Source organism: Peromyscus californicus, unplaced genomic scaffold (genome assembly GCF_007827085.1).
Source record: "Peromyscus californicus insignis strain IS unplaced genomic scaffold, ASM782708v3 Scaffold_6__1_contigs__length_162567912, whole genome shotgun sequence".
Lineage (NCBI taxonomy): Eukaryota > Metazoa > Chordata > Mammalia > Rodentia > Cricetidae > Peromyscus > Peromyscus californicus.
Genome location: NW_026294584.1, coordinates 28,593,579 through 28,613,821, shown reverse-complemented (window position 1 = coordinate 28,613,821; position 20,243 = coordinate 28,593,579). Strand labels below are relative to the sequence as shown.

At 36.3% G+C, this 20,243-nt stretch overlaps 1 protein-coding gene across 1 annotated transcript in view; it reads left to right on the top strand.

The window, feature by feature from the left end:
• The window catches only part of Ppp1r3a (protein phosphatase 1 regulatory subunit 3A), a 39,596-nt gene extending 20,114 nt beyond the window's left edge, over positions 1-19,482 (top strand). Inside the window, exons 2-4 of the mRNA XM_052722347.1 lie at positions 14,995-15,053; positions 15,149-15,273; positions 17,164-19,482. Coding sequence (XP_052578307.1) covers positions 14,995-15,053; positions 15,149-15,273; positions 17,164-19,482 — 2,503 coding nt within the window. The remainder of the gene's footprint in view (positions 1-14,994; positions 15,054-15,148; positions 15,274-17,163) is intronic.
• Positions 19,483-20,243: the final 761 nt, after the last annotated feature.

The following is a 20,243-nucleotide window of genomic DNA, read 5'->3' as shown; positions in this document are numbered from 1 at the left end:
AACCCTAAATCTGCACTTTTATACTCCAGTCTGGAACCTTAGCAGGACAAAAAATGGTTAGGTGTTTTCTGGCATTTAACAATGCAATGAATGCCAGCCTGAATATAAACTATAATTTGCTGCTGGTGATAATTGTTCTAATAAATATTGCTTATATTAAAATAATATTACTTTCTACTTAAATGGCTTTAGTGAAATAAAACTGATGTAAAATCTATTCAAGGTAGTGAGAACCTAATTTAAAATTTGTATGACTTATTTTGTGTTTTGTGTTATGTTTTATGATAAATTAATATAGATTTCTGTGGACACAGCATAAAAGGTTAAGGCATATGGAATTTATAAGTTAAAAACTAAGAGTCTGCCTGCTTTTCCCAAAATTAAACAGAAAATAGCCACAAAGTATATTGCTTCCCTTACACACATTAATAAATCCACATTCTTTTCTATTTTAAGACTGTACTATATTTTAAAGTAGACTAATATTTTAAAGTTGCAAGAAATTGAATATGGGCAGCACATAGGGTCTCAGATGCAAAGGGTGTGAAAAGCTTCGAAGGGCAGCTCAGTACCTTCCTGAGGGTTCTGCACACAATGTTATCACAGCACTATGCACTTGGTGCCCATTGCAGAAGTATATTAGTTCAAAGACTGAACAACTTTCTTCTCTGACATTTTCCATACTGTTTGAATATCGGTAGTAACTTTACTGTATTTACGTATATACAAAATGCCAAAGCAATTATACTATTTAGGGCGTGCTTACTATGTGATGGACACTGTGCGCTTTATATTGGTTTTTTGTTCAGTGCTGCACATTCGTGTGGGTACTTACTCTTCCTTGAGTTCTTCACATCTTCTTTCTTACATACTTCCTTGAGCTGTTGTCTGCTCTGTTCTCTTGCTCTTAACCTACTCCATTCTATTTCTTCCACCCACTCCCACTACAAATTATGCAATGGCTGGTTACACTACTCGTTTCTGAAGCTTATGGCTTTTTAAAAATGCTTTCCTCAGTTTGCTCTGTTGTGAGCAAAAAAATCAATTAGACATTGGAGAAAAATATGAAATCATATTTTATACTAAATTTTGACTGATTTAGTCAAAATGCTTCAAGTGGTTTGTACATTTTAAAACCTGGCTTAAATCAAAGAAGCGGGAGTGAAGGGGAGGAGGCGTTTGAATATGAACTGGTGGGTGCCACTAGAGCACTGAATCTTTTGTGGAGAAATCTGTCACAGAAGATTGAAGGGGAAAGTAGTTCACAGAAGGTGTGGGTGAGGGGAGGGCAAAGAAAATGTGTAACACAAAATATGGACATTTGAGAGGTATGCCTCATTGCTTTGCATCGATGATTTGCATATTAAGAAGTCAGGAGCCTTCACATTAATGAATCCCTAACTAGTTTCTGACACAATAGACTGATATGTCCCTGGAGGAGTCATTATGGTCTATCATGTCAATGATCCGCATATTAATGACTCTCTAACAGGCTCATCAACAGGTAGCCTAAATAGGCTCCCATTGAGTTCTTTTTCATTTGCTTTTTAAATGTATCTTCTCATCCCTTCCCTTTGTAATACTATTGTGAAGAATTGACAAAAAGGCCCATTAAGATAATTTTAATGTGTGACTTAAGTTCACAAAAGCATTAAATTTAGAAATAGTGCCTTAAGACCTACCAAGGCTGCCTAAAAAAGTTTCCAAATGCAGCAAAATACAATCCAAGTTTGGGAAGAGAGTCTTTCTTTGGAATATGAACTGTCTAGTCTAATTTACTTGGTTCCTGACTTTCTTGATATATTAATTTCTGATATTTAGTACAAGTAGAAGAGCTAGTTTTAAAGTATGATTATGAAATGGAATTACTTAAATATAGAACTGAATTCCAACAGACTTCATAACATGCATTCTACTAAATATTTATTTAAACTAAAACATTGATTAATATAAATAATTTTAAAATATACAGGAAATGCAAGACATAGTTGATTTAATAAGAGGCTGGACATCTCATGATCTGAAAGAATGACTTCATAATATTACATTCAACATTTAATTAAAAGCTAAACAGCAAAATTTCTAGTATCTTCACATTTCTAAATTGCTTGAGACACTTTATCTTCTGCTAATTCTAATGATTATATTAAGAATACTAGTTGATTCTTTAAAACAAACACTGAGTCTATGATGTACCATAAAACTACTGAAGAATTGGGGCTGGAGAGATGGCTCAGAGATTAAGAGTACCAGCTCTTCTTCCAGAAAATCCTGGTTCAACTCCCAACATCATCATGAGAGCTAATGACAGTCTGTAAACCCAGGATCTGAAACCCTGCTCTAGCTTCTAATGGCACCAGGATAACAAGTAGTCTGAGGGGGTGGGGTAGGGGAACTCAAGCCAACATCAGACATCTTTCTTTAAGCTTATGCACCTCACTTTTTGAGACAAGGTCTCTTATATATGCAAGTAATACATGCAGGTAAACATACCTACAGACAAAACATCCATATACATAATAAATAAATAAGAAATAAAAACACTGAGTACTTGCTCTTCTCATACTTTTCTTGAATAATGAACTATTTCATTTGACTTACTCTAGATAAGGGAGGCCTATTGATTTTTAGGTGGGTGATGGCAGGGTGATGCTCTAGCCTCACACTTATAACCTCAGAATGATGGCTATTCTTGATTGTCAACTTGACCATATCTGGGATTAACTAAAATCCAAGTGGTTGGGTACACCTGTGGGGGATTTTTTTACTTATATCATTTGAATTTTAAAAGATCCACTTTTAATTCAGATTTTTGAAGGTGGAAGGATATACCTTTGATGAAGATCTTTTGTGGTGGACAGATCTACCTTTAATATGGGCCACAGCTTCCAGTAGCAGCCTATATAAAGGACATGGAAGGAAAAAGCTCTCTACCTGCTTGCCCTCACCTTCACTGGCAAATTCATTCCTTCACTGGCATTAGACCCTACATCTTCAGGATTCCAGAAAGCCAGCTGAGACATCCAGCCTAGTGGACTAACAACAACTGGATTCTTAGACTTTTCTTTGGTAGACAGCCATTGAATTAACTGGACCACAGCCTTTAACCCACTCTAATAAATCCCATATACATACAAATGTGGATAGAGTGAGCATGTTCATGGGAGTGGAGGACATGTCAACATCAGGTATCTTTCTTAAGTGTCTATTCACCTTACTTTTTGAGAAAGGGTCTCTCATTTGGCCTGAATCTCACTAATTGGTTAAATTAGCTAGTCATCAAGTCCCAGGAACCTCATGTTTCTGCTTCCTCAGAACTGAGATGTCAGGTACCACTGAACTGGATTGTGTATCTGAGTGTTAGAGATCTGAACTCACATACCATGTGAGTACTTTGCCCACTGAGCCATTTCTCTGTCCCCAAACCACTGTATTTAAGAAACTAAATAACTTAAGTGGTGAATGTGAACACTACAGATTTCCCTGGGAAAACAGAATATTTATAGAAGTTTTGAAAATTGTGTACCAACATGGCACACTCAGTAGATTCAACTCTGCTAAAATTAGTTTTTATGTAACACAATTTGATATAATTTTTAAGAAAGTAAGAGTTGAAATGTATTAATTCAGAGTTTAACACACAGTAACATTCTGGAATTTTTTTGAAGGTAGGAAGCTCTTAGCAATCAGTTTGCGTAGATTTTGAAGAATGGGCAGTCTGGCTTTGGAGACAGCAAGGATTTCAGCTGGACAGTCATGAGTTTCTTGACATCTATCTGCTGCAGGGGTGTAATTATGTCTTTTAAGCATTTAGATAAAGTAAGGACCTTAGGGCAGTAAGTTTGAGACACCTTTTTCCCCAGATAGCTTGCTGATATACATTCTTCAGTTGTTCTAGTACCCATCACCTAAAGACATTTACATTTCTCTCCATAAAATATAATTGGCAGGTGGTAGCAGAGAAGTCCCTTAAGCCAGGTTTATCTATAGTCTTCTTCTACTTAAAATTCATAAATTCTGCTTGTAATTACATCACATTCCCAAGCAACCTACAATGTTTTTTTAGTCCACATCTCAACTTCCAAGATTCTACTTAATGATGCACTAGACCCTCATCAGTCAGTGCCTTGAAAAGTGCACATCACTTCCGTCAGTGTGTGATGCTTGATTCAATGACAGAATAACAAAATGTGAAATGTCTCTTCTGCTGTGGGTTGGAGCTAGGAAAAAACAGCAACCACCACACTGACATGACCAAACACAATCAGACTTGTAAATTTTCTTGGTAGAAAATGATGAAGAATCTCTGAATAAAATAAAATAAAACCTACCAAGGATTTCCTCATGGAAGGGTGACTTTCAATTGCTTCTTTCTCTGCTATTAAAACTATTCTCTATCAAAAAGACAAAGCATCATTGTTTTTAAGTTGAAGTGTCATGATGAAACAGTGTTCTAATTTATAAAATATATTGATATAAAATATATTTTAGAATATAGTAATTCAGTTCTCTATATAAGAAAATAACTCATTGGGATCATGAAGCAGGATGATCTTAGTTTCATTGAAGGGTCTTAAGGGGTTGAAAAGCAGGAGGGATGGCTCAGCAGGTAAGGTGTCTGCCACCAAGCCTGACATCCTGAGTTCAATGCTTAATATCCACAATTAACTCATGTAGGTTGCCTCCGATCTCTCTGCAGGCACAATGGACACACACACACACACACACACACACACACACACGCACACGCACACGCACACGCACGCACACGCACACGCACACGCACAATTAATTAAAAAAATTTAAAGGATGAAAAACAAGAAAATTCAGTATAGCTTGAGTTTTCCTGCCTGGCCCACAGTCAGGACAAATCTCTGTCACCTGCCAGTCCCACAGCCTCTCAGACCCAACCAAGTAAACACAGAGACTTATATTGGTTACAAACTGTATGGCCGTGGCAGGCTTCTTGCTAACTGTTCTTACAGCTTAAATTAATCCATTTCCATTAATCTATACCTTGCCACATGGCTCGTGGCTTACCGGCATCTTCACATGCTGTTTGTCATCCTGGCGGCTGGCAGTGTCTCTCTTACTCAGTCTTCCACTTCCCAGCTTTATTCTCCTCCTTGTCCCGCCTATACTTCCTGCCTAGCCACTGGCCAATCAGTGATTTATTTATTGACCAATCAGCAGCACACTTGACATACAGACCATCCCACAGCAATTCAGCCTATTGAGAGAAATTCAGTGGCATTTAGGCTGGCTAGGAATTATTAGGACAGTAATTCAACCTTCTCTAAAACAGAAAAATAGCTCAATTAAGAATTTAGATCGTCTAGCAGGTTGTTTTTAGATCCTTCAGTGATTGAGCAGTTCATATAGTTCTTTCAACCAGCTGGTGGTTTACTATCCACAGCTTTTGATTTTATTTTAAATTAAGAATTTAGTCCCTGTGATAGGTGTTATCTAAAACACTTGCTTGTCTTGATTGATGGTAGATATTAGCAAAGTTCTAATATTTGCAAAGTTTTACTTGATCATGTATAAATAATCTGGTATTAACTATTCCACTATACACAGTGGATAAAACTATGTAGGTCATAATACTGTGATCTGTAGTTTTGCTTGAACTGGTTATATTACAATTGTAAATTAATAGTTGCTTCTATTGTTTTATTTTAAAAAACTTTACATATACTATGTTTTTATCATATTATTTTCCCCCAAACTCCTCCCAGAACCTCCCTACTTCCCTAACTAACTAGCTTCATGTGTTCTCTCTCTCTCTGTGTGTCTTAAAACAAACAAAAAGGAAAAAAATTGAACAAGCAAACAAAAAACAATAAGGCAAAAACAAATATATAAAAAGCACATCATGCTGGGTGTTAGTCTGAAGCCTTAGCAGATAAAAAAGAAAAAAATAGCCAGTTTTAACATTCTAATGTTTTCCTCTAGACTAGAGACTATGTGTTAGTTTTTTGAGTGACTGTCAGTAGTGTAGAAGTGTAATTTATGCTTGGCTATCTGGTGATACCATCAGAAAACTAGCCTTAATGTATTATTCCATCCAAAACGCCCTCTGAAAAATGCCTTGTTTCTTTCCTCTTCAGACATGTCTGTTCACTATTAGACATTTATCATAATTATCTCTTTAAACTAATATCTCCTACGTTTTCAGTTTTATTCCTGACCAAGAAAATAATGATAGTATTATGATGCCAGAGGAAAACATAGTAAGATGGCTAGTGCATTGTGAATGTTTCATTTCTTCAAGCATGGGCTTTGCTCTCTCTCTCTCCTCTTCCAATAACAAGTGGATATGAATTATCTAAATCCTATAAGCCAACTACTGGGGAAACAACATAATGGAAAATAATTTTACCTGATTTTTATTTAACCCAGGGATTTTTTTTTATCATATTTGTCTGTATCTACATAATACTAATATTGGTGTATGTAGTTTTATAATGGACTTAAAGATATTCCTAATAAGGTTCATAATATTTATTATTTAAAAGATCACTTATAAACTGTTTGTAGTGGTGCCTGTACTAGCAATCCAAGTACTTTGGAGGCTGAGGCAGGAGAATCAAGACTAGGTTCCTTGGCTACGTTGGGGCGTCATTTATTAAAGGAACAACAACAACAACAAACAATATTGGGGAGTAAATGAGACCACAAGCTTTAAACACAGATGATAATCAAGAGTGTCATGGTAATTGCTTTTAAGCATAAAATGAGAGATGATAAAGAAGGATTTGAAGACTGGTCCTTTTTTTTTTTTTTTGGTTTTTCGAGACAGGGTTTCTCTGTGCAGCTTTGCGCCTTTCCTGGGACTCACTTGGTAGCCCAGGCTGGCCTCGAACTCACAGAGATCCGCCTGGCTCTGCTTCCCGAGTGCTGGGATTAAAGGCGTGCGCCACCACGCCCGGCTAAGACTGGTCCTTTTTAGACAGTTTTGTGCACTTTGAGGCAGTGTTAAGGGGTGGTCAATTCAACACTCACAACTCTTTGGGGAAATGGTCCTTTGATCTTATCCGTATCATCATTTTAGACCCCTTTTGAATGGTTATGTTCTATTCCTGACGCCCTCATCCTGCCACTCACCCTGATGCTTGATGACCTCCATCACACCAGGCTTTGATTTTGTTGAACTAGTCTTTGAGAAGTTTCTCCAATATGTTAAGTGACATGTATGAGATTTTAGCATAATGGTATTACAGGAGTTTAGGAAAATTCTATTATTAATTATCCTAAAACTGCTATGTTTTGACAGTGATAAAATAAACAGTACCCCATGAATGGAAGAACAGCAGCCCTCAAATCTCTAGAATTAGTAATTTGGTGGTGACATTCTCATACCAAATAAATCAGTAGAGTAGTGAAGGAAGGTGGAAACTGGCACCCAAGCAGGCCTTTTTTTGGAGAGGATATGTTTAAATAAAAGTTGCTTGTTTAGAATGTCTGGTGCGTTTTCATGGAATGTGAGCTAGTGATAAAGAGAGACTATTTTTAAAGTTTAAGAGAGTATAATGCCTCGGATTATAAGTTGTTGTCTTACAAGAAGGTTATGAATTGATGAAAAATGCAGTAGATATTAAAAACAAAACTTCTAGTAAAAAGGGAGATGGGAGTCAGTGGCTATGCTATAAAATGTGATCAGCATGTGCCTACTCATATCCTTGTTAGTAATAGTATCAGTGATAATAATTGTATTAAAAGTCCCTGTGTTGGAAATTATACCAAATAATCACTCTGTAAGGGACTAAGTGATATGGGAAGGAAAACTAAGCATCTAGATGCCATGTGTCTGGTTTGAAGTGACATGGTTAGCAGCGGCTAAGTGCAAGCTTAGTAACTGGAAAGGCACATAGGAATGGAAGAATTAGTGCTCTTTCCGAGGGTGTTGATCCTCTCAGAAGAACCCCTGCCTGGGGACCAGAACAATAGGATCACTAGTCTGGACACTAGTTAGCTTTTTGTAATTTTGCCAACATTGTGGAGTTGAAACTTTGCTTTCTCTATAAGAAAATTTGGTCATATTATCTTAGTATAAGGTCCCTTGTAGATCTAAATCCCATGTAAATTAGATAAACCTTGCTAAGAGATAAAAATAAACTCACCATATCTGTCTCCATTTAATGTCCCTTACCAGAGTCCACCTGTTGGAAAGCAAAACAAACAAACAAACAAAAATAACAACTGTGGAATTTATTTAACCACATTCTGCTTGTCCAGTAATGTTGTATTTAACTAAGTGTCATTCTATTTTACCAATAATGACTTGGATCCAGATGCTGGGGTAAAAATTTCCTAGCTCATAGAGACAGAGAAAGCATGCAACTGTTTCCTCCTTTGCTATCTTCCCAGAAAGAGAGCTTTCTTCTACACTTTCTCAAACAAAAACTCCTCCAACAGGATGTCACTCCCTTCTGTTCCTGTGCACCTCTTTCTCTGTCCTCCTGACTTCCTCTCAGTGTTTATAGCTTTTCCTATCAACTGGTTGCTTGCTCTGCCTCTATACCAATGGTTGATTTTATTTAATCCTGTTTACAATATTCAATCAGAAAGCTTTTGGGTTAAAGATATGTGCTCAGGCTGAGCCACAGTACAGCTAGAAGCAGGTTCCAGTAAACAACACAACCTCTGGGTTCTCAGTGTGATCAAATACCCCGCAACACAGTAACATACAGTAAACCTTTTCACAATCCGGCTTAAGCTAACTCCAGTTTCATCCTTGATGTTCTGCCTTTAAACATAATTCAAACTCTCTGACAGTCTTATTACTCTTGGATGCATGCATTTTGTGCTGTGTATCTTTTACTACTTGTTATTTTTTAATTATTCTTCTGAATTCAGAAGAATAGCTTTAAACAAAATTTAAAATTTAAAAACCTGACTTAAAGCATTTGCATTTAATCATTTGACCTTGGAATTCTAAACTTTGGAAGTGGTAATAATTTAATCTGTAGAAGGTATATAGATGAACATGTGCTGTTTTTCTCTGAGTAAATTTTGTGTAAAGAAGAAATAGTGTTATTAAAATGCTGGCAAGAGACTGAAAGGAAAATGAAAGGTAGAAAGAAGGCTAGGCTTTGATTCAACAACACTTCTTTGCCATTAGATTGTACCAGGCAGTGTGTCAATCACCAGGAATACAAAAAAAAAAAAAAAAAAAAAAAAAAAAAAAAAAGAAAAAGGAAAAGAAAGAAAATCTTTTGATCAAAAAATTTTCAGGAACACAAAAGGGATCTAAGAGCTAGTAAAGATGACTTTATTTATGTCATAGTCAGATGTACTGATGTAGGTAGGACTTGCCGTAAACAACCAATAGAGTTTTCAATTGTAAACCTGTTTAATTAAACTCTTTATATGTAATTGGTCATAAAAGTGTTACTTCAACTTTAAGAGTGGTGTTCTGTCTACACACATCCTATAATATATGGCAAAGAGCAAGCCACTTGATTTCATGATTATCTGAAATGAGGACTGAACTGTTTAGACATTTGAAATAATCTATTAACTCTACACAAAACAATGACAGATTTTGGTCATCACATGTACTGATTCCTTCCTCATAAACTGCTTTACCTGAAGTCACTATAATCTTTAAAATCTAGATTTCCTTTGGGTACAACTGTTTTATAGCCTTGTCTTCCTTGGTAATCATATGGAATCATGTTAGTTTGCTTTAAACTTATGGGGAAAAATTCCTTGAAATAATCATTCCAGGTTTCTCATTTAATACTACATTGCTAAGATAGGTTTATATTTCTGTATGTTTTTATATTTTATTAATTTTAATTGTATATAATATACATTTTTAGGATACTCTGTAGTTTTCTATTTAGTCTTCTGTGAATGTGTATTTATGTTCACTCAAAACTGACAGCTGGACACCAATGCCATTCCAAGTATTACTGTAATTATCTCAGGTGGCACATAGAGAAGTCATTAGTGTACACCATGAAATGCATGTAATGGTACTGAAGTATACAGATGCTAAATTTTTTAAATGATGTTAAATTGATTTTCAAAATGGCTTTTCCCTAATCGTTTTCACACCACGAATGTGCAAGAAAGCCCGAGTCTCCAGACCACCTTCCTCTTTCTGGACTGATATACTTTGACTTTGTTGTGTTGAACAGGGATCAATGCTACCACCTTGTTTTGATTTTCATTTCTGCTCCCTAATAATGCTAGTTGTCCCTTTATATGGATATGTGTGCTCTGCTTTCTGCATCCTTTCCCTTTGCTATCAAGATAAGTTGTAATTTTATTCATTTGAAGTTGTGTTTTTCTCTGTATACAGATATAGATTACTGGTTCTTGATTGTGTTGATTTCATGCAATGTAAGCATCTTCTCCCCAATTTTAATCTTTTTTTTAAACTTTACGAAGACTTTTTAAAATTTATTCTGTTTTATTCTATAAGAGCGAGTACTTTGCATGCGTGTATGTCTGTACAGCACACCCATGCCTGGTGCTCTTAAAGATCAGAAGATGCTGTTGGATTCCTGAAACCAGAGTTTTTGGTTGTTGTGAGCGGCAATGTGGGTGCTTGGAATTAAACCTGGGTCCTCTGCAAGAATGACAAGTGCTCTTAACCACTAAACCACCTCTTAGGCCCCCTTTTACAATGTCTTTCAATGAACAAAGGGATTAAATTTAATAGTGGGGCTGAACAGATAGCCTAATAATTAGGAGCACTTGCTGCTCTTGCAGAGAACCTGGATATGGTGCCCTGAAACCACATGGTGGCTCATCATCACCTGTAACTCCAGTTCCAGGAGATCACAGCTTCTTTGCTGGTTCCTGTTGGCATTGTGGACATGCAGTTCATAGACATACATGTAACAAAACATACACATAAAATTAAAAGTATCAAAATAAATAAGTCCTTAAAATATTTAAATGTTAATAGAGCCAAGTTTTTTTTTTTAATGTCTGTTGTCTTTTTTCATCATTTAGAAGATACTTCCTGCTGTCTATATTCATACATATTTTCTCCTAGGAATTTTCAAGGTTTTGACATGTTAAGAATTCAGTCCACCTGGATTTTGCACATGTTCTAGTGTCATTACTTTCTCTACGTGTAGCTGTTTCCATGTCTTCATTTCTGAAGATTCCATTGTCTCCCTATTTTCTGATGTATTAGTTCCTTCTGTAGCAGGAATCTTAAAAGTTCTTATTAATAAAACAAACCCGGGCCACGTATTGGGGTGAAATGCTGGATGGTCAGAGAGACAGAACAAGTCACAGCTGTCTCACCTCGCTGGATCCTCAGCTGGTCTTGTTTCCTCAGACTGGAAGCCTCTGAGTCCTCATCCAGAATGGGTCTCAGCTGAACTGTGTTGCTCCAAAGCCTGAAAGCTTAACCAGCCAAATGCTTAAGCAGCCAAATGATTAACCAGACAAATGCTGCTAGTTTCTGGTCCTCACGCCTTATATACCTTTCTGTTTTCTACCACCACTCCCTGGGATTAAAGGCTTGCTTTCTGGGATTAAAGGCGTGATGAGTCACCATGCTTGTCTGTATCCTTGAATACATGGATTTCTTCCTCTAGAATGCTAGGATTAAAGGCATGTGCTACCACTGCCTATCCTTTATGTTTAATATTGTGGCTACTCTGTCTCTGACCCCAGATAAGTTTATTAACATGCACAATATTTGGGGGAATACCATACCACATCCTTCTTCCCACTAAACTTCAAGTCTGATTTCTCAAATGAGTTGCGCTTTAGCTGCACTTTATCTTCGATGTTCATACTGAGTAAGAACTCTTGAAATTAGCTACAGCAGGTTCCCCCCTATATTTCCCACAGCTATAGAGCTAACCATCCCTCCACTCCTCTCTGTAGACTCACATGTCCAAACTCTATAAAAAATGGTTGTATAATTTTGACTACAATTTGTTGAATCTATGCATCAATTTTGGAGAGAATTTATACCTTCACAGTATTTCATTACTATCTATAAACATGGTATATGTTACTTTAATATTTGTTTATATAAGTTTATCACTTTTTATTTATAGGAATTTTTTCATTTCTGTAAATTTTTTCTATATTTGTTCTATTTAATATTTATGTTCCATGGGTATATAGTTTTCTGCCTTGCATGTATCCTTGACTATAATGTTTTCCCTTGTATTCCTGAATTTACATGTTTTGATGAGACTCAGTCACATTAAGGTGGTTTCAACCCTAATCAATTGTCTCTGGAATGAGTTTTTAAAAATGAAGTTCTTATCTTTTCCAAACAACTACTTTTTAACAAAGCAATTAAAATAATTAGAAAATTCAGGGATGGTATTTTGGCAAATAAAAATAAAACATTGTTTGATAGCAAATATTTTCTCTCTACAAATAAAATTCTGAAAGTTCCTAATTCTAATTAAGAACAAATAAGAAACAAGAATAGTTAAATATTGTTTTAATAGTTTACACATTCTTTTAAAATATTTATTAGTTCTTTGAGAATATCATATATTGTGCTTTGATCGTATTCAACCTCCTCCCCAATTACTCCCAGATCCATTCCCACTTCTTTACCCACACAACTTCATACTTATTTTCTCTCTTTATCTATCTATCTATCTATCTATCTATCTATCTATCTATCCATCTATCTTAAAAAAATCATGTGTCCAATGTTTTGTATTGATAGACTACTCTTAGCTATAGGGCCTTCCCTGGAATGTAGTTGACTTACCAGAAAGTGTACCATTAAAGAAAACTGATTCTTCTTTTCCCAGCAGCTATCAAATGCCAATAACTCCTCTGCTTGAGGTGGGACTTCATGTCCACTACCTACTGGGATTTTACCTGGCTTGAGTTTACACAGATGTTGTTCGCTCGCTGTGCCAGTAAGACAGTTGTTTTGGAGTCACTCACCACTGATAACTTATTGCTATTCCTATAGATCAGTGTCTCTCAACTCTCATCAGAGAAGCTTCTTTGGGAATTTGACGGCAATTAACACAGAGAGCTACAACTGATCAAAGTGTAAAGAACAGGAGATAGCATGGTTTTCAGCCCTATTATGATGTGTATATAATTTCACTTCCCCCACCGCTCAGAGAACTTTGCTCAAAAGGGAGGTAGATAGCTTAGAAGAGCCAGAGGTGGTGGCTGCTTCAGGTTTACATGTTCTTAAAATAGATAGATATTATATAGTCAGAGAGGCAAAATGTATTGGTTTGTAGGTGAATTTCACAAAATAAAATCATTGCATAGTTGTAGATCTTGTCAAACACTACAACTTTTAGATTAATGTGGTATCAGTACTTCAAGCTCCATCGTCTAAAAATTTTTATGTACATAGAACATTGGGTTTTTTTGCCATGCTCACTACTGTTGTTTTCAGTAAAGCTAAAATGAAATAACAAAAATATATGCAAAACTAAGTCACCTTCTTACATTATCAGGATGGAAAAATGTACAAATTTCACATGACTTGTAGAAGTAAAATTAGCCATGCTGGATTTATATAAAAGTTTCAATACAAACAGACTAGACTCGAGCATAGAAGTTTATCAGCAATTGACACTGTCCTGTTTGCTGTTTTGTTGTTATTATTATTGTTTGGTTTTTTTTGTTAGTTGGTTGGTTGCAGAAACCTCACTGACAAAAGTGAGTACAAGAAAAACAGATTGGCGTGTGGCAAACATGGTGGTAGAAGCCTTTAATCCCAGCACTCGGGAGGCAGGGTCAGCTCTCTGACAGGAGCTCTCTGTGTGAGTTCATGGTCAGCTTGGTCTACATAGAGCATTCTTGAACAGTCAGGGCTACATAGAGATACCCAGTCTAAAAAGAAAGAAAGAAGGAAAGGAAGGAAGGAAGGAGGGAGGGAGGGAGGGAGAGAGAGAGAGATGATGATGATGAAAGAAAGAAAGAAGGAAAGGAAGGAAGGAAGGAAGGAAGGAAGGAAGGAAGGAAGGAAGAAATAAAGACTAGAAGGCTGAGAAGACTCAGCGGGTAAAGTGCTTGGTATGCAAGGCTGATGATCTGAGGTCAATCCCCAGCACTCATAGAAAGATGAGAATCAACTCCAAAACGTTGATCTCTGTTATCCACATTTGTGCCATTGCACACTTGAACCTACCCATGCACATCAGATGCACCCAATAATAATAGCAATAAATAAAATATTTTAAAAAGAAAATGATTTAAAGGTACACAAATTAACTTTTGAGTAACTATACATAAATTGCAATTTTCATTAATTACATTTTTCATATTGAATATCACAGACAAATATAATTATAAAGGCATCATTAATCTGCCTACTGACATTTGGAGGGAAAAGTACTTACCATTTCTAGTCAGAACGCAGAATACACTAGAAAACGCAATGTAATCTGAATAATTTGAAAGTGAAGTTATGTGTTTTCCTGTGAGCACTCTGAAGTCTCCATTTTACAACTGGCCAGTGGCAATTCATGCATGAAATTTTTGAGTATAAATTTAGCTGCCTTTCAGGTTTTAGTGAGCTTGTTTTATTTTATTTTTCTTTATTTTTCAATAAAATTGAAAGATAAAGAAGATGAAAAACGTAATTATTGAAAAGCTAGAAAACAATTTCATAACAACAATGGAAGATCAGTTCATAAACTACTGTCATTTAAACCAAAAGGGAAATGCTCTCAATTTGAAAGGTTAAAAAAAATATAATGAATGGTACACTTTTGCTTATAGTTTCACTCTGGATATGTTTTAATAAGCATAACAAGCACAAAAAAATCTCATTTAGAAATATGTCATTGCATAATTATTTAAATTTTTCTAGAATCAGTATTGATTACTGTGCCATCCTAAAAAATTTATTAAAAACTTAAATTTTTAAGTTTTATTTAAAATTATAGACAGTAATACAGAATTACAAAAGGTTATAAAAATATTTATTTGTTTTACTGTTCATTTTCCACTATGTAAAGATACTTTAAAAGATGTCATTTCAGAACAAATGTCTGTTTTTCTGACTTTTAGCAGTAAAGAAGAATCATTGTTAACCACTGGAGAAAATAAGTTTGAGAATTTGAAGTTCACAGGTAATATTTATTTAAAATTAAACAAAATCCATTTTTGTTAAACTCTGCAATGCAAACAATCTTCGACTTAAAAACTAATCATATTAACTTTTCAGAGGCCTACATCCCAACAATCATTTGTTCTCATGAAGACAAGGATGACTTGGGAGCCAGTCATCAGAATGTAGAAGATACCAAAAGGGAGCATGACGAACATAATGAAAAAGAATTAGACTTGGTGGTAAGTGTTTTAGTTGCCACGGTATTAGAGAAGATGAATCTATTTATGCTTCAAAGATGCTGCAATTCCTGCCTTCCAATGGCCTCAGTTAATATAATTTGCAAATGTAGAAAGCCTATTCTGTCCCAGCATCTCTACTGAGCTAGAGCAACAAGGCACTTTGATTTCAGCGTGTTGCTTCTGCGCTTTGCAGTGGTGAATTAATGACATTCATTTCCTATCTCTTTGCCACTGGCTCTGAATAATAGTTTGAGGGAATTAGAAGCAAGGGGCACTATCCTGATGTGTACGTCTAATCTTTGTAACAAGTGTACACTTAGAATAAACTCGTCTGTAAAATAAGAGGGCTGGAATAGAAAATGGTTAAGGCCCTATCCAACTGACAAGCCTATAATTCTTATGTTTTGCAGTCTTTTGCTTTACTATTTCTGTCAGAGTAAGAATCCCAAAGTTCTTTATCATGGTAAAATAGTAAATTACTGAGTGCTACATAATTTTAAAACAAGAATCAAATTTGGTAATGTACAATTTAGTATAATATTTGTTAGCACAAATTTCACAGTTGGTGCACATCAAATCTGTTCTGAAATTTGGAGGAAATGGTTTAGTTTGCACTTTGAACACACAATGAGAAATAGAAGTAAATGAGTCACATAATGCAATTTATCTGTTACTGTATTCGGTTGGAGCTCATAGCATGGGGATACATGGATTCATAATCACATTTGATTAAAATGACATTTCCCTCTTCAAGTGTCAGTGCTGAAGCCAAAAGGAACTAGAACTCTTCTCTTTGCCCACACATTTCACCTCTGCGATCTTGAGATGGCAACGGCACCACTAACGTATGCAATTTACTGGGCTCCCACTTTAAGGCAGTACGAAGTTGTCACCCATTGTGAGAGTTCTTACCAGCAGAAAGTTAACATCTCCTTTTTTTCAAACCACAGAATATAATGAAAGTCCCCTGAAAAATCACATACTTCACCAATACACCTCATTACCATGAGCGGCCTCAAATATAAAAGTTTGTTTAGAAGTTACTGAGAGTATACGCCCAGTAAATGAACAGGGAGCTGTAATTTAGATGCTAATTTGCTCCATGCTGACGTGACTGCATAAAACAATGAAGCTCCATAATGGATGGAAATACAACCAAATCTGTAGAACCCACAGGCATTGGCTTATAAGACAGCTGTGCAGTTGACAAGTAACATGAGCCTTATGTGAGAAGAAGGGGAAAACGTAAGATTTGCATATAATTATTGAGATCATGCAAATGTCAGTTATGAGGAGGAAAAAAAAAACACAGGCATCTCACTGTTAAATCCTGACAGTTGGCATCACTGAAGAGCTCAAATACATTTGAGTACCAGTTGGCAGAGGGTCATTAAAACAGAATTTGCAGAAACATTAACTCCCTCACTTTTCTTTGAGTGACGTTTTGCTATTAATAGTTTGCAGAGGCTTTGCAGAAAACATATTAATAAGAGAAACTGTAATGGGGGCACCTACAGCACATATAAACGTGGCAAGGGGCATCCAGGAAGCTGCTCTCTAATTGATTAGCATGGAGCTATCAATGTGTATATCCTAAGTGAGGAAAAAATGCACTGACAAGCAGAATGGGTGAATAATACAATCTGATATTTGGAAGCTGAGAAGGAGAGTGATTAATTTGGGCCTTTTCCCACTGATCTCATTCCCAAGTCATACCTTACAAAGATCTTGCCCCAAACATCCAACTTTCAGAGTTTGTGTTAAATCCACAAATGAATTGAGCCAAGGAAATCTACCAGATAATTACTTGAGCTAATAAAATGTAATTCACTTTTCATATATTTTAAAAGATCATATTGTCCTTATTTTTTGTTGTTTTTATTCCATAAGATAAACCAACGGCTAACAACTTCCTGGGATGAAAAGAATACATTTTCAACAGATGGAGTCAATTTCAGAAATACAGCTGAGGGGTCAGAGAAGAAGCAAGATTATCATGAAATTCATACTGACTTGTTCAGAAGGCCTTTGTCTCCAAGTTTACCAGCCTACCATAGCAAAAACCATTCCCCAGGAAATGAATGTGGTCACCAAACTTCAGAGGAGATTCCTTCATATGTGGGAGAAATGGGGCCATCACTGGGAGATGCTAGCTCTGATGAATTAATGCAATTGAACCTCTGCAGCAAAGAAGTCCTGGATGATAATGCCAACCCAGCCCATGAGAGTGGCAAAGTGCAAATAACATGTTCATCCTCTGACCTACTAATGGCAGATGGCCTTAAGAAAAATAATGAAGCAGGAATCAAGAAACCTGGAATAAAAGATTACAGATATTCAAGAAGTGATTTCTATTTAGAGGCATCCACAAACCTGGAAGAATCAAGTGCATCTTCCAAAAATGATTATACCAAGGGCAATGATGGAAAGGAGCAGAATACATGCTTAGGTATTAGTGAAAACCAAAGCAAGAATTTTCAATCAATATTCCAGAACCAAGAGAGGCAAATGGAGCACCCCAAAATAAGCATTGAGGGCACTAAAGCTAAGAACGAGGACTTAACCACAACCACCCTACTAAGCAAAGACACTACAACTACCACCTGGACAGTAACAGTAGATCCCTCTCCTTCAACAAAGACAAAAGTGAATTGGGGAGAAGCTGGCGAAGGTTCCAGTTTAGAACCAGGAACTACTCATCTTGGTTCACCAAGAAATGGCAGTGTTCTGATGGATGATTATCTTTTTCGAGCTGAAAGGGGAAAATCAGACTCTAGTAATCCTGAAGATCAGAATATGAATGCACAGCATAAAAAAAGTTGGAATGTTCTGGAAAGTCAGCCAGAAACAAGAGGGATTGAAACAAATATAACCAAGCAGATCAAAGAACAAGCAGAGTGTAAAGATGTGTGGGAAAAAAGAGATAACACGAGAGGTCTGAAAGCTACTCCTACAGAACAATTGTTTACCTGCCAGGAGACAGAGAGCTATGAACTGTCTTCTCTAGCCCATCATGGTATTACTGAAAAAGCACAAGCAGTTACAGCTTATATAATTAAGACAACATTAGAAAGTACTCCAGAAAGCATGTCTGCTAGAGGAAAAGCAATAATTGCTAAGCTACCTCAAGAGACAGCACGCAGTGACAGGCCCATCGAGGTAAAAGAAACAGCGTTTGATCCTCATGAAGGGAGGAAGGATGATTCACATTATACCCTTTGTCATGGAGATACAGCAGGTGTAATCCATGACAATGATTTTAAAAGGGAGTCACATTCAGCTATTTGTAATGTACATGTAGATGAAATGGAGAAGGAGGCAACCACATCTACATACAATCGTAGGAAGACATATGACAAGGAGAAACGTGGAATTGGAATTGTAACATCTATAGACGAACCTTCGCAGGTCATTACAGGCAATCAAAAAGCTACGTCAAAGCTGGATTTACATTTGGGAGTTTTACCAACAGACAAAGCAATATTCCCAGAAAATAAAGATCTTGAGCTGCTTCAAGAATTACCACGGAGAACAGACTTGGATGCTGTTCATTCTGCATTTAATTCGGACACTCCCAGCACTTCTCAGGGCAGCCCTCAAGTCTACAGATGCCACTCTAAAAATTCAGTACCCTCTTCTGGATGGCGAGTTGCTGAAGAGAAAGCAGTTACTAACTCAATACTCCAATCTATTCCGATCAAATCGGAATATACTTGCCACCCAGAAAGTGAGATCCTGGGCCATGCCATGTCTAAACCTAATGATGTTTCCCAAAGTTCGGAAATAATGGAATCAGGTAGTGGAAGAGAACGACATGTGGGGCCGATTCTCCAACACAAAGATGGTAGCTTGGAAAAATCCCAAGGCCCAATGATTTTAATCAGTGAACCTCTTGAGAATCTGGAGGAGGCAAGGTCTGACATTGAAGAATTGATGTGTTTTGGACACTCACGATGCTATTCGGATGATAAAGGATCAGAGAGCCCTGCTTCTGCTACCCTCCCTACCCAGGAAGTCGAAGCTCAGGGCAGGGACTCTCTGCTTTCAAGATACATCAACTCTAAAATACCTTATCTCCTTTTGTTTCTGATATTTCTTGCCACTATCTATTACTATGACTTAATGATTGGGTTGGCCTTCTACCTTTTTTCCTTGTACTGGTTATACTGGGAAGGGGGGAAGCAAAGAGAGTCTGTCAGAAAGAAGTGAGCATGGCACAATGACTGTTCTCTCCTGAAAGATAAGCCATTTAGTCGCAAACATTTGGATTGGTGAGAGAGAATATTCATTGTTCAGAGTCAGAACAGTTTTTCTCTTGAAGGAACATTTAAAAAGGAATGCGTATGAAGTTTGCTCCTTCATATAAGTAATTATTCTATATAGGACCATTATGCTTGGATCATTAAATAACTATATGAATATGAGATCTGAAGCACGTCAAGTTGAAATTAGGTACAGCTGTTGCTCCTTAGCAGGCTGTGAAGTTGCAACGCTTCACATCTCACTACTTAAAGCGCTATTTCTTGCATTCATTTCTTTCACAGTAAAGCTTTGGACATTTTTTTTCCCTGAAAGTACTTCCCCCTATGGTTTTTAAAAATAGATAAAATATGGACAATAGCAGAGAATTTTTTTCTTTTAACCCTTAGAACTAACCAGGATATTTTCATTTAGCATTGTGTCATTTATCAGCACATATTTATAGATTAAATACTGGGATTTGTATTTCATACCTTTACACATATTTATAGATCAAATACTGAAATTTCTATTTTACACCTTCAAGAAAATGCCAATGTATGTTACAATATCAAAACTTAAGGTGGAGACATATATTATGCACACTCATGTTATATTTCATATGTACACCCTTGTATTTCTTTACACATACAACATCAGAATGTTTATAAACCAAATTTGACCAATACTTCTGTAACAAACTGGAAATTTCCATGCAATTATACAAAACA